This window comes from Coccinella septempunctata, chromosome 8 (genome assembly GCF_907165205.1).
Source record: "Coccinella septempunctata chromosome 8, icCocSept1.1, whole genome shotgun sequence".
NCBI lineage: Eukaryota > Metazoa > Arthropoda > Insecta > Coleoptera > Coccinellidae > Coccinella > Coccinella septempunctata.
In genome coordinates this window covers 29,289,144-29,300,802 of record NC_058196.1, presented here as the reverse complement: position 1 = coordinate 29,300,802, position 11,659 = coordinate 29,289,144, and the positions used below count along the sequence as shown (strand labels likewise).

Genomic DNA, 11,659 nt, shown 5'->3' with positions numbered 1-11,659 from the left:
TTGTAGGAGCTTTTCTAGGCAGAATATCGTGGAACTTTTCCATTTAGAATTTACTGAAAATAGGGACTTTGATAATCTGAGACGATTGAGTGAAAATGTCCTGCTTCTAAAACTAAAATGAATGTCTTTCGATTGTAAATTCCTGGAGACTTAATAATCACTTCTACTTAGTCTTTATTCTTTGTTTATTCGTTGATGAAAGCTACATAATGGGTTAAGTTTCAGTTTTTGCTTAAAGAAAATGGCATTAAAACTGGAGTTTTCACACTGTGGGAACTATGGAAAACGGCTTGCTAGCTGAAGTGATGCTCTAGCGTCAGTTTATGGAGGTACAGCGAATAAAGCACGATTTTTTTCATTCGTAAATCCAAACTTATTCAAAAAGGGCGTGGGTAAGTATCATTGGTAATATTGAAATGCTTGGTCTTAAGTACTAGTCCATCCATTCGTAACGAACGCAATTTCAACTATTCGTTCCGCATGTAAAGTTTAAAATCTTGTGATATATAAAGCAACTCTTGCCATCCTTTTCAAATTAACGTAAATTCCCTCAAGTTTATTCATTTATGTTTGAGTTTCAAAGAAAGCCTCGTTTTTCGGTTGCAATCAACATACTTTTCCTTCGTAAGACCAAGTTATCCTTTAGTTATTGCGTTACGGTTTACGTTCGCTCTGAACGAGCCCTATAATAAGAAAACAAGGAAATCACGTTAACTTATATTTGGGTACGAATAAATGAAACAAAATTTTTATCTTTCAGTTGATTTAATATGTTATGAAGAATACATTGAAACTATTGCTCGTCCAACGCTTCAAACTTCTGTGGATTACGCAAAAACCAGCGCATTGAAATAAATAAACGTGGGAGTATCTCCTTTTAGTAATTTTTTTTTTATATCTGACGAAATTTTCACAATTTTTTCAACTGATTTTGGAAAAATTCTCCATCTCCTTTGGTGGCTTGTTGGTTGATTTGTTTATGCCGATCTCTGCTCACAATCTCTTCTATTACTTCTCCATCGCCTTTTATGAGCCTGTAATTCATTCATTTAATCCAAGTGACGTAATTTTACGACGTGTTTACAGTTTTTTTTTTAATGTATTTTACCTGTTCCGTCCAGTGGATTCATCGTAAACTCTACGAACGACGCTCTGCTTCTTTTCCCATTCTTCTTTTGTCATTGGAGCCAAAGTTTTTCTTTTGTCCATAAGTTCTAATGGAATATCAGCGGAAGGTCCATCATCTTCTGGTTTCTTCTTTGGTTTCTTTTTCTTGGTCGTTTTACTGATCAATTTACTTTTTTTCTTACGTTTCTTTTCTTCCTCTGAAGACGATGAGCTGCTATCAGAACTACTGTAATGATTGAAAAAATAATGAGAATACTGTGACAGAAAATGGTCTTCAAAAATTGGCGAAAACTTTCTTAGTACCTGCTGGTTGATGAATCTTCCGAGGTGGAGGAATCTGATGAACTGGTCCTCTTCTTTCCTTTCTTATATTTACGCTCGCTTCTGCTTTTGCTGTGTTTCATTAGCTTCCTCTTTTTGTGTTTGAGAACTCCATCTTTTTCATCATTTGAGGAACTCTCTGAAGATCTAGACCGATCTCTCTTTATATTAGTTTTTTCTTTTTTGGAATAAGTTTTCTTGTCTAAATTCATATCATCATTTAGACTGATATATTTCGATCGAGTAATATTGGCGAATCCAAAAATCTAGACGCCCTCTGCCGACTGAATTACGAAACTACTTTGTCAGTACTGCAAAGTCAAAACAAGTTTTGTTCCTCATGTTTTTTCTAATCTCACGTTGTCCAACAAAGTATTATAATTATTATTTGGAGAAGTTATATTGGGATTATTGTCTGGATTTCTGAATAGAAATATCGATTCCGAAAAAATATTGGAAAAGGTATTTATACCAGTGCTTTCAACAGGCAGGAGTTAGGTTAAACGATTTTTCTTTGCGAGAGTTTTGTGCTAAATTCAAGTGACGATTTAGAAATACAATTTCATAAATTTCATACTTCCAAATGAATGCTTTCTCTCATCTGTAGAACTTGTTCCATGAGCCGAATCATATTTATGTCTCTTGAGATTTCAGTATGAGGAATACCTCTATATCATAGCATGGAATTGAAATACTTTAAATAGAAACTTCACAAACTCATTATATGCTACCTCATCATTATTAGCTAGGTTTAATTCAAGAAAGAATCTGTGAAATAATAGGATTTTTTGTCTAGGTACAGTGGATCACCAATATCATCGCTCGATTTTATTCCACAATTCATTCCTTTCAAATGAAGTAGGTATTTCCAAAGAATGTTGATCTTTCTTTACGAAACTAAATCAATCAATTCACTTCCGATATTTCCAATAAATATCTTGATTTACTAGAAAAACTCTGTTAGGCCGTACAAATCTCGAAAAGAGTACTGACAAACGTCAAAGTTTGTTTTCATTTCGCAGCGCCCTCAACGGTAATTGGATTCGCGATGTGAGGAATGCTGGGTAGCTACTGTAGCTAGGTTAGGTACGTTTGTTGAGATAGTTCTATGGTTGGTTGTAACCATAGCATATCTAAACCACAGATGTAAACTGTGTATCTCACAGGGATATCCAAACAGACGGTCGACATAAAAGCATAGATTTTTCAGAATAAAATTTAATGCTGATATTGATTAATTTTGCCTCCTTTCGTGGGGTTGATCAATGAAAACCTCAATTACATATCTAAACATCGCCGATCTGTCTATATTGAGCTGTAAAAATAAGCCGTAGGCTAGACTGAAGCTAATTTATAGATTTTCACAATTTGTATGGAAATACGTAAATTTGCTTTTTGACTTGACATTGACAAATTTATATTTTAGCCTTTTTATGTGACAGTTCGAGGTCACAGCTGTCAAATACATGCATTGATCTAATAATACACCTTTATTCAAATCAAATGCACTTAATTTCAATTTAATACCTTACCCACACGTTCTTATTTCGTTGCAGAAATGAGTGATTCAACCGAGAAGGAATTCGAACCAAATGAGGAATTCTTAGAAATCCTTATATCTATGGGTCTTTCGAAAGATATCGCTACTGAAGTGAGTTGATGGCACACCAACATTCTTGAATTGTTGTTTTCTCTGATGATTTATCTATATTTTGCTTTCAGGCATTATTTTGTACTGGTAATCAATCCATAGATTCAGCCCTTAATTTCATATTTAGCAATGATGATGATTCATGTAGAACTGCAGTATCCAGAGTTTCTGGAGATAGGATAGAAGACAATGCTGTTGGCGACGTGAATGAAGATGAGGGTTACTATAAGATGACATTTGTTGTTAATACTGCCCTAAAAATGGGTCTTGGTAAACTTAGTGCCCAAGTAAGGTTATTCTCAGATTTTATTCCTTCATTTAATACATTTGCTTCAGGTTGCTCATGCCTGTCTAGGATTGTATAGAAAAATGCTATTAGAAGGGTTGAAGGACGCCTTGGATGGCTGGGAATTTGCAGGGTATGTCGAATTTTTCATGGATTTGCTTTGGATTTAAAAAATTTTTTTCAACAGAGAGAAGAAAGTAGTACTGAAAGGCATTGACCATGTGCATTTACAAGAACTTCATGAGAAGGCTAAAAGTGCCAATATTCCATGTTATTTGATAACAGATGCTGGAAAGACTCAAATTCCTCCAAATTCTATAACAGTTTTGAGTCTTTTTGGCTCAGAAGATGAGGTTGATAAAATAACAGGAAAACTGGGTCTTCTTTAAAAACAATAATAATTGTAATGGATTTTATTCCAAATAAGTCATTATGATGCAAAGTTTTCAAATTGTTGATGTCTTTCTAGTCAATTATTTGGGGTGCTATACAGGGAGAATTGTTGTGTTTAATTTTATTTATCTCAACTTGTTACTTAAAATTCTTGAAATTCTGATTATATTGTCTAGTTTCTTTGGAAGTATCTCTTAAATTTGAAATGACAATAATTACATATATGTTGATTATATGAATTTCAGATATTTGTGGATTAAAATTTTTTTCATATTGTTAGGATAGTTGTTGAAAATTATATTTGAACTATGGTTCTGTTGTCTAATCACAGTTTGGAAGCTTTGTGATCCTTATACAATTTGCATTTACTGTTTTTTGCACTATTTAAACAAGTTTTGAGTCTTAAATTTAGGTAAAACTAACATACAAGTTTCACTGAAATATTTCAGATCAGGCCTAACTGTAATTGACTTGAGTTTATATTTCATAAGTTTTGACTTGTAACTATACTCCAATGGTAGTTTAAGCTGGCATTGATAATTCGTATTTATTTTGTATAGTATTTATTTGAAATCATGAATATATATTTGTTGCTTATAGTTTGGTTTTTTCATCAAAATTTCGACAACCATCTATTTGCTAGTGAAGGAGGAAATTAATTTTGAAGCAATCAATCAGAGAGTGGTAATAGTTTAAAATAAAATGAAATCACGTTAGTCCGTTTCCACACATCTTTTCTTGTTTTATCGTTTTCAACAATCAAAGTTTTGCGAAAATCGATTGGGCTGATCCGAAGATTACCCCAAAAAGGCTGACAAGAATTTCGTAAAGATATATTCATGTTTAGGTAATATTTCAATAACCCAAAATAGTCAGATATTCGAAAATCATTCGAAAATAACATTTTGCGTCCGCTTCAAGGCACCTATTGATATATGGTTTTCACGTATATTTCGTGAAAAATATCCTGGACGTGGGAAAGTCCATCGCTTCACAATCAAAAGAGCAGAAAGAAAATTATATATATATTCTAGAACGCGCATCCACCAAAATGTATAAAAAGAGAATGATATAAGGATTTGACTTGGAGCTTTTTCGACAATTTCGATCCATTGATCGAATTTTGAGAATCAAAAGCAAAGATATTGATGAATCTCGATCTTCTAACCCTAGATGCAGTTTTAGGAAAGCTGGAAAATCCAGGTGGAAAATTATATTCAAAAGAAACTATACCTAGGTAAAATTTTTTGACTCTCTTGATGTGTGAGAAAGAAATATCATACAATGATTTAATATGATGGCAACACAAAGTTATTAATTATTATTCAGTAGCATAGTACTTTTGTACAAATTGTGTGGGACAAAACTATGTTCCTGCTCGTTAGGGTTGGAACATTTTAAAGACAGTTTAGAATCTGATTTAGTTCGAGATAACCAATTAAATACATCTGAACCCACGTCAGAAACAATATTGTCGTAAAGTACAGTGATTGTTCTGGTTATTTCAAAAAGGAGAAAGTAAATTTGATTTTAATGGTACGGCTTCATCTGTTTCATAAGCCGCCTGAAATTGTCATAGCTCAGTCTGCCTGCCAAACTCTCTCTTTCGGTCAGGAAACAAACAAAACGAACGGAAGGCAATCTGTCGCAATTTGAAAACGCGGTGTGAATAATTTCCACTTTAAACCGAAATATATCAGTATTAAATGCCTGCTATTTGCGATTTGACTCCGTGTGTAGCACATTGCCTAGCGCATGACCAGCAGGGCGCTTCCCTGCTGACCGGTGCTGTCATACTTGTCAGTTCGTGCTCGTTTTCAACCGTGTCTCTGGGCGTGTACTAGGTTTCTTTTGTAAATAATACGGATTTCGACTAGCCGGTACCGAGAACGGACCTCCCAACCACCTTCATCTCCGTGTAATCTATGTAAAACAGTGTCTTCTTGACAGATAGAGCAATAATAGTGCGGCCATATTACGGGAGATCGGCGTTTCCAAAACACGTTCTCGGCCCGATCTGCAGGCAACCAAACTAACCGATTGGCGATAGTTTGTTTGCATAATTCGGTAGAAACGCCTCGCCCTTCGCTGATTTTTTGTGATTTGTATTTTTCGATTTTGAATCGTGTTTCTTCGGCCGATGATTGTATTTGCGCGTGTGGTTTGTTTATGGTACATTATCCGGAGATTTTAATTATGATATTCTACTGACCCTGATCCGGTCCTTCGCGTGGAAATTTGTGGTTCTTGAGGTGTCAGAATGGCAGAGGATGAGGTTCTGTTCGACGATGTTTACGAACTCTGCGAAGAAATCGGAAGGTACTGAAAAAGCACGATTCTGCACAATTTCTCGCGCGAAAAAAGCATTCGTAACACGATCTCTAAACCGCATTTCTTGTTGACGTTGTTGACGAAAATATTAGTCACTTTCCCCCTTTCGTTTATTTAATTTATGCACTTGTGGCTTTCCTTAGAAAAGTCGATACTCAAACTACATTCGAGGGGGTTGATTTCGTGTGTACAGAAGAAAACCGTGCTATTTTGTACACGGTAACATCGAAGAGGACTATCGCCTAATATAAATGGGAAAAATCATCTTTATCTACTCTGTTTTCTCAAGAAGATTCATCATACTATTAAATACCTACCTTATCACTTTCCCCTCAAACAATTGTGTGGCAAATTGATGGTCATACCAATTAGTAGCGTAGACAAGGTCAAGATCGCTACCATGATAACGAAACCATGCGACCCTTTGGAATCGAACAATCGTGCATAATTTTTGTTGGGAACCAGGGTTTGTATTTGTTCAATGATAAAGGAAAAATAAACCTTTGGAATCAGATACAAGAGATGAAAAATAAACCCCTCGAAGGCATGTTTTGACGCAACTATGGTCCAATTTTCATATAAACCGATTTAAGTTTATAATTAGAAGATAAATTAATATACCTTTCAGTAAAAAACAATTTGTTGATGTCTATGCTTATTCAGGCTTATAATTGATTAAAAATCGCAAATTCAATTATTTATCCCCATGTATACACATATACGTTTCGTGGAAAAACGGTTTATTTTGTGATGCGTTCTAACAGCGCAATACTGAACTTCATCTTTCTCCGCTTATTTGTTGAAAAATTATCGCGAAAATATCTACAGAGGCACGTTCTGAAATAAATCAATGTTGAATCCAGGCACCCTATGACGACCCTACGTATAAGAAAAGGAGCGTAGTTCCAACTGTTGGAATTGTTGAAAAATATATAGTTTCCGAGATAGTTTCAATGATGTTTTCAATTTTGTTTTTGATTCTCCTTGAAATCAAGGCATGAATCTTGAGCCCCTGATATTCTTTTAAATTGGGCATGGTACTCTTATATCTGCTTATCTCAATTCACAAGTGTTTATAAATATCCTTACATAACTTTTATTTTGATTGGGGCAATATATGGATTTGGGACAGATAAATATTTTTAAGATGTCACTAGATCAGTCCACGTGTATGGAAAATTAAAATTTTGCCTAGGGTATTTCAACTTTTTACGTCGTTGTTGCGCTAAAGAGGAAATTTGATATACTGGGTGAGCTAGATCAACAAACTTCGTATTCAGATGTGAACATGAAGTTCTGTGACGTCATTTTCAACTTGTTCGGACATATAAGGATATGTAAACGAACGGCAATGACGTCTCAGATCAAAATCAGCTAAAATAATTGATGGTTTCTTCAAGAAAATATTTTGAAGAATGGAAAATATTTTCTTTCAACCAGGCATTGTCAGATAGTCAGATATCTACGACTAGAAGACATCAAACTACACACTGAGGCTTCAAATACTTGAAACTTAAAAATGATTAAGTAAAACCCGATAGGACTGAGAGGAGAGCTTTGAACTCTTAGAACTTGATGTGAAAAAGTGAAATCCTTATCAAACCACGTCTCCTAGTCAAACGAAGGACATTTATTTCCGACATCCTGTATATTGGAGATTATATGAGATAATTTGGAACAATTTAGCAATGATATCTTCATCAACTCATCAAGCGTTTCACAAAAATCACCTCTTCAAAACTTTCAAATTGAGCAAGTTGGAAAAATCATCGCTAAAAAGAGCCTGAAAAGACCCTATATAGTCTGGGCACTGCATCTGGATTATCACATTCACGAGAAACCCTATATTTCGTGAAGTCTAATAAACAATATGAAAACTTAGGAAGTAGTATTTTTCAAAAACTGAACAATAAAATTCGTCTAAATTATTCACCAAGTCCACCAGTCTGCTTGTAAAGTTGTCTACACACAGTATTATACCACGTAGAAATGGAGAGAAAATATGGTCAATTTCTCAACTAATCATGTAACAACAACTTTTTCAATTCAGTGTATCAAGTTTTCTATATTGTTTTGCCCATAGATTATTTTATTAATCTAAGGTTTTGCCTTACCTCCCAGGATACATCAATTTTTTTCAAATGACGCCATACAATTATTCAGATAATCTTTGATGTTACTTTTGTCATCAATGATGGCTCATGGCTCAGTAATCTGTCCCATTTTGATGAGTAAGGAGTTTGATGTTTATAATGATATTCAATGATAGAAGAAGTAAAGAAGGTTCCATATGAGAGAAATATATATTTTCAACAAGTTCATAGAGTTTCTGAGAACCAACACTGATCGATATGTTAATATTGGAAATCATCTATCATAAACGGTCGATTAAATATCAAAATTCAAATGCCCAAATTAAGAAATTCTTGTATTTCGAATTAAATAAATGCGACAGTGTGAGAAATTATGAATTTGGGTCATTTATGTAACAAACTGCATAAATTCTTGAGTGGGAACACAGACCATAATTCCATGATCTGTAGCACAGATATATTATCGATTGTGAAATATTTTCAACAGAAATTGGGGTTTATTTTAATTTCTACGAAATGTGTTTAAGCTCTAGAAGCGTTGAAACTTATATGGCAGATCCCATTCATGTTTCAGATTTAAGACAAATAAATTCTCGAATGAAAGTCAATACTTACATGATTTAGGACGATTTATGAATTATTTTGTGTTCTGTTGTCTATGGCAATCATGGAAATAGAAAATCATGCATTGAAAATGGCCACTTACCAGTGGTTTCGTCTTTATTTAACTTACTGGCTATTTCGAGAAATGGAGAAAATTAAAATAATAGCCCATAATGAGTTCCATGTGTTTCTAACTCAAGAAGTAACATACAATAGGAAAATGGTCGAGTGAAATCAGTAATAAATGTTTTTTTTTTCAGGGGACCTTTTAGTATAGTGAGAAGGTGCCTACATCGTCAGACAGGACAGGAATTCGCTGTCAAAGTGGTGGATGTGGCAAAATTCACCTCTAGCCCTGGCTTAAGTACTGACGGTAAGTATTATATATCTTCTATTTGACCTACGAATGACGTAGTATTATTCATTATACTAGATAAAAAATATTTAAATTTTACTTCGAGATTGTGTGGACAGAGGGCTAAAATGTAATATTTCTGCCGTGAAGGAAAAGGCGATTTTTATTTTTCCATACAGGGTGACAATTTGAAAACTTGCTAGGCCATTTATATTGCGACAAGGATGTTTTCAGAGGAAATGCCGGAACAGGTCTATTTTTATCCGGAGGGGGACATATTTTGAGCAGAATTGTGAGCCGAAATCTCCTCAATCCTAGGTGTAGGGGCTATCACCCCTAAATTCTTCATAGGGAATAGAGGGTGAGCTAAACCTCAATTGGAAGACAATATATGTCTCTCTACATAATACTATGGTCTTCCAATTGAGGTATAGCTCACCCTCTATTCCCTATTCAGAATTTAGGGGTGATAGCCCCTACACCTAAGATTGAGGAGATTTTGGCTTACAAGTCTGCTAGAAACATGTCCCCCTCCGAATAAAAATTGAGGTGTGCCGGCATTTTCTCTGACAACATCCTTGTCGAGACATAATTGGCCTGGCAAGTTTTCAAATTGTCAGCCCCTGTAACTACTTCAACGACTCAATAAAAATTTTCAAACCTTAGTATTCATGTAGAGGGTCAATTGATCTTTCAGTTGGGGTATAGCTCACCCCCTACTATTGAGAATTTAGGGGTGATAGCTCCTACACCTAGGGTTGAGGAGATTTCGGCTTACAATTCTGCTCAAAATATGTCCCCCTCCGAATAAAAATTGATCTGTTCCGTCATTTTCTCCGAAATCATCATTGTCGTGACATAATTGAACTGTCAAGTTTCCAAATTGTCACCCTGTATATATTATTACATACGGGTATCAAAGTTATCCATTTTCATCCCTTTCGCAAGAACGTCCTATTCTTCATACTCGTGACAGATGTATAATTCATCCTCATATCTTATTATTTACTAAACTTTCAAATGAACTGTTTTACTAACTCGACATACCATACATTTACCCTAAATTGACCGGAACACTGGCTCTTATACACGCTAGATGGCAGACATTTCATTATTTTGTCGCGTCCTTTTGTATATACGCGCAACAAGTGGGTTTGGTAAATAAGTCTTATCTTTTCAGATTTGAAGAGGGAGGCCACAATATGTCACATGCTGAAGCATCCCCATATCGTGGAGCTGCTGGAGACCTACTCCTCGGAGGGGATGTTGTACATGGTTTTCGAATTGTGAGTATGGATGTTTTACGATATTATCCACATTGAAAAACAATCAGTGCGTTTCATTATAAAAATTTGGATGAAATAAAAAAAGTTACTCTGTTATTTTTCATCAATATAAGTTCGTTTTGTGTTGGCATTTGCTTACCTTCAAAATGAAATCAGAAGATTTGTAGATCTAATGTCGAAACCTATACTCCCAAATTACTGCACTCATATAGGATGTGGCTGCATCGTGATTTTTCCTTTACCATAACCTGAAATTGAATTCATTTGAAAAATACCTATAGAGCAAAAAATTCTTAAAAAGGGATCTAGGCAATATCCTAAACAGAACCACATGGTCGCATCAGGAGATAAGTTTTTTACCACTGCTTTGCGATAATTCAGCTGAGAAACGGTGCAGGGTCGTATTAGGATCTATTTCAGTAATCATTTTCAATTATTTCTTCAACTTTGTCATTTTGAAAGTTTTGTATAGGTGATTTTTGGTGAAACGCTTCATTTCGACCAGTTCTACCTTCTTGAAAAAAGCCTCACCTTTAAATACACCCTGTGTATCGAATGTACAAAATATGAGCATTCTGATTCCTTCAACATGCGGAATCTTTCTTCGGTTTTATTCAGGTTTTCCCCAATGCTGTTCGCCTAGCCGTAAACTGTTGATTATGCCCTTTCAGACTTCGAGCAGCAGAGGTCGTTTCCGCCTAGTCGATGCTCGCAAAAAGACAACGTTTCCGAGGCTTTCCACGCCTGATATATGATGATGTATTCCCGCGACCCCATTGAAAAACCCCGGCCGCAGATTAAAGAGTCTTAGTGGGAAAATTCTTTCCCGAAACCTAATAATTGGTGGCCGCTCTTTCGTTGCGTTCCTCATCGGTCTCGCCAATTGTGCTCGGGCGATTTAGGGAAGTTATAAATTTTGTCCGTTCGACTACCGGTGTATTTTTTTTAGGTCGTAAGTGGTTGGGTTTTTGTCGATAGAATGGCGGGTAACACTTTGGTAGGACGAGGCTTTTCACGGGAAAAATTCTATACGTGATGACCGACTCGAAACAGTTGAGTTTGATCGAAAAACCTACAGATAGGATCCTTTTTATTTCCAGTGTGTTTTTGTTTGTGAATTCATGCGGAAGATCAGTCAAAACATCATTAATTACGAGGATGTATTGATATCTAGTTAGCCTAGTCCAGTTCCATGCATACAAAAAAGATTGC

General features: G+C 35.3%; 3 protein-coding genes across 7 annotated transcripts in view; 2 read left to right on the top strand and 1 right to left on the bottom strand.

Moving 5' to 3' along the window:
- Window positions 1-746: 746 nt before the first annotated feature.
- On the bottom strand, window positions 747-1,695 carry LOC123318789 (ADP-ribosylation factor-like protein 6-interacting protein 4). Of its 2 annotated transcripts, none has more exons than XM_044905530.1 (3): window positions 1,432-1,695; window positions 1,109-1,354; window positions 747-1,034 (listed from the first exon to the last, which is right to left on the bottom strand). In XM_044905530.1, the coding sequence occupies exons 1-3, from the start codon at window positions 1,659-1,661 to the stop codon at window positions 911-913; spliced, it is 600 nt and encodes a 199-aa protein (XP_044761465.1). In that variant the 5' UTR covers window positions 1,662-1,695; the 3' UTR covers window positions 747-910. The 2 variants fall into 2 exon arrangements, with proteins under 2 accessions (XP_044761465.1, XP_044761466.1); XM_044905531.1 differs by having other exon boundaries at window positions 1,109-1,351.
- Window positions 1,696-2,879: 1,184 nt separating this feature from the next.
- LOC123318660 (probable peptidyl-tRNA hydrolase 2) lies at window positions 2,880-4,378 on the top strand. Its single transcript, XM_044905348.1, has 4 exons — window positions 2,880-3,100; window positions 3,172-3,387; window positions 3,437-3,519; window positions 3,574-4,378. Exons 1-4 carry the CDS (start codon window positions 3,008-3,010, stop codon window positions 3,773-3,775), a joined length of 594 nt encoding a protein of 197 aa, XP_044761283.1. The 5' UTR covers window positions 2,880-3,007; the 3' UTR covers window positions 3,776-4,378.
- Window positions 4,379-5,560: 1,182 nt separating this feature from the next.
- Window positions 5,561-11,659, top strand: part of LOC123318472 (peripheral plasma membrane protein CASK) — a 217,718-nt gene continuing 211,619 nt past the window's right edge. For all 4 annotated transcript variants that reach the window (XM_044905099.1, XM_044905098.1, XM_044905097.1 and 1 more), the window contains exons 1-3: window positions 5,561-6,098; window positions 9,067-9,179; window positions 10,342-10,447. In XM_044905099.1, coding sequence (XP_044761034.1) covers window positions 6,040-6,098; window positions 9,067-9,179; window positions 10,342-10,447 — 278 coding nt within the window. In that variant the 5' untranslated portion in view covers window positions 5,561-6,039. The remainder of the gene's footprint in view (window positions 6,099-9,066; window positions 9,180-10,341; window positions 10,448-11,659) is intronic.

What these genes read in the sequence shown, in the direction of transcription:
- LOC123318660 (XM_044905348.1), top strand. Translation starts at nt 3,008, where the DNA reads ATGAGTGATTCAACCGAGAAGGAATTCGAACCAAATGAGGAATTCTTA. An exon ending in TTGGTAAACTTAGTGCCCAA is followed by an intron (nt 3,388 to 3,436) that starts GTAAGGTTATTC and finishes CATTTGCTTCAG; the next exon opens with GTTGCTCATGCCTGTCTAGG. An exon ending in GATGGCTGGGAATTTGCAGG is followed by an intron (nt 3,520 to 3,573) that starts GTATGTCGAATT and finishes TTTTTTCAACAG; the next exon opens with AGAGAAGAAAGTAGTACTGA.
- LOC123318789 (XM_044905530.1), bottom strand. Translation starts at nt 1,661, where the DNA reads ATGAATTTAGACAAGAAAACTTATTCCAAAAAAGAAAAAACTAATATA. An exon ending in GAAGATTCATCAACCAGCAG is followed by an intron (nt 1,355 to 1,431) that starts GTACTAAGAAAG and finishes CAATCATTACAG; the next exon opens with TAGTTCTGATAGCAGCTCAT. An exon ending in GAATCCACTGGACGGAACAG is followed by an intron (nt 1,035 to 1,108) that starts GTAAAATACATT and finishes AATGAATTACAG; the next exon opens with GCTCATAAAAGGCGATGGAG.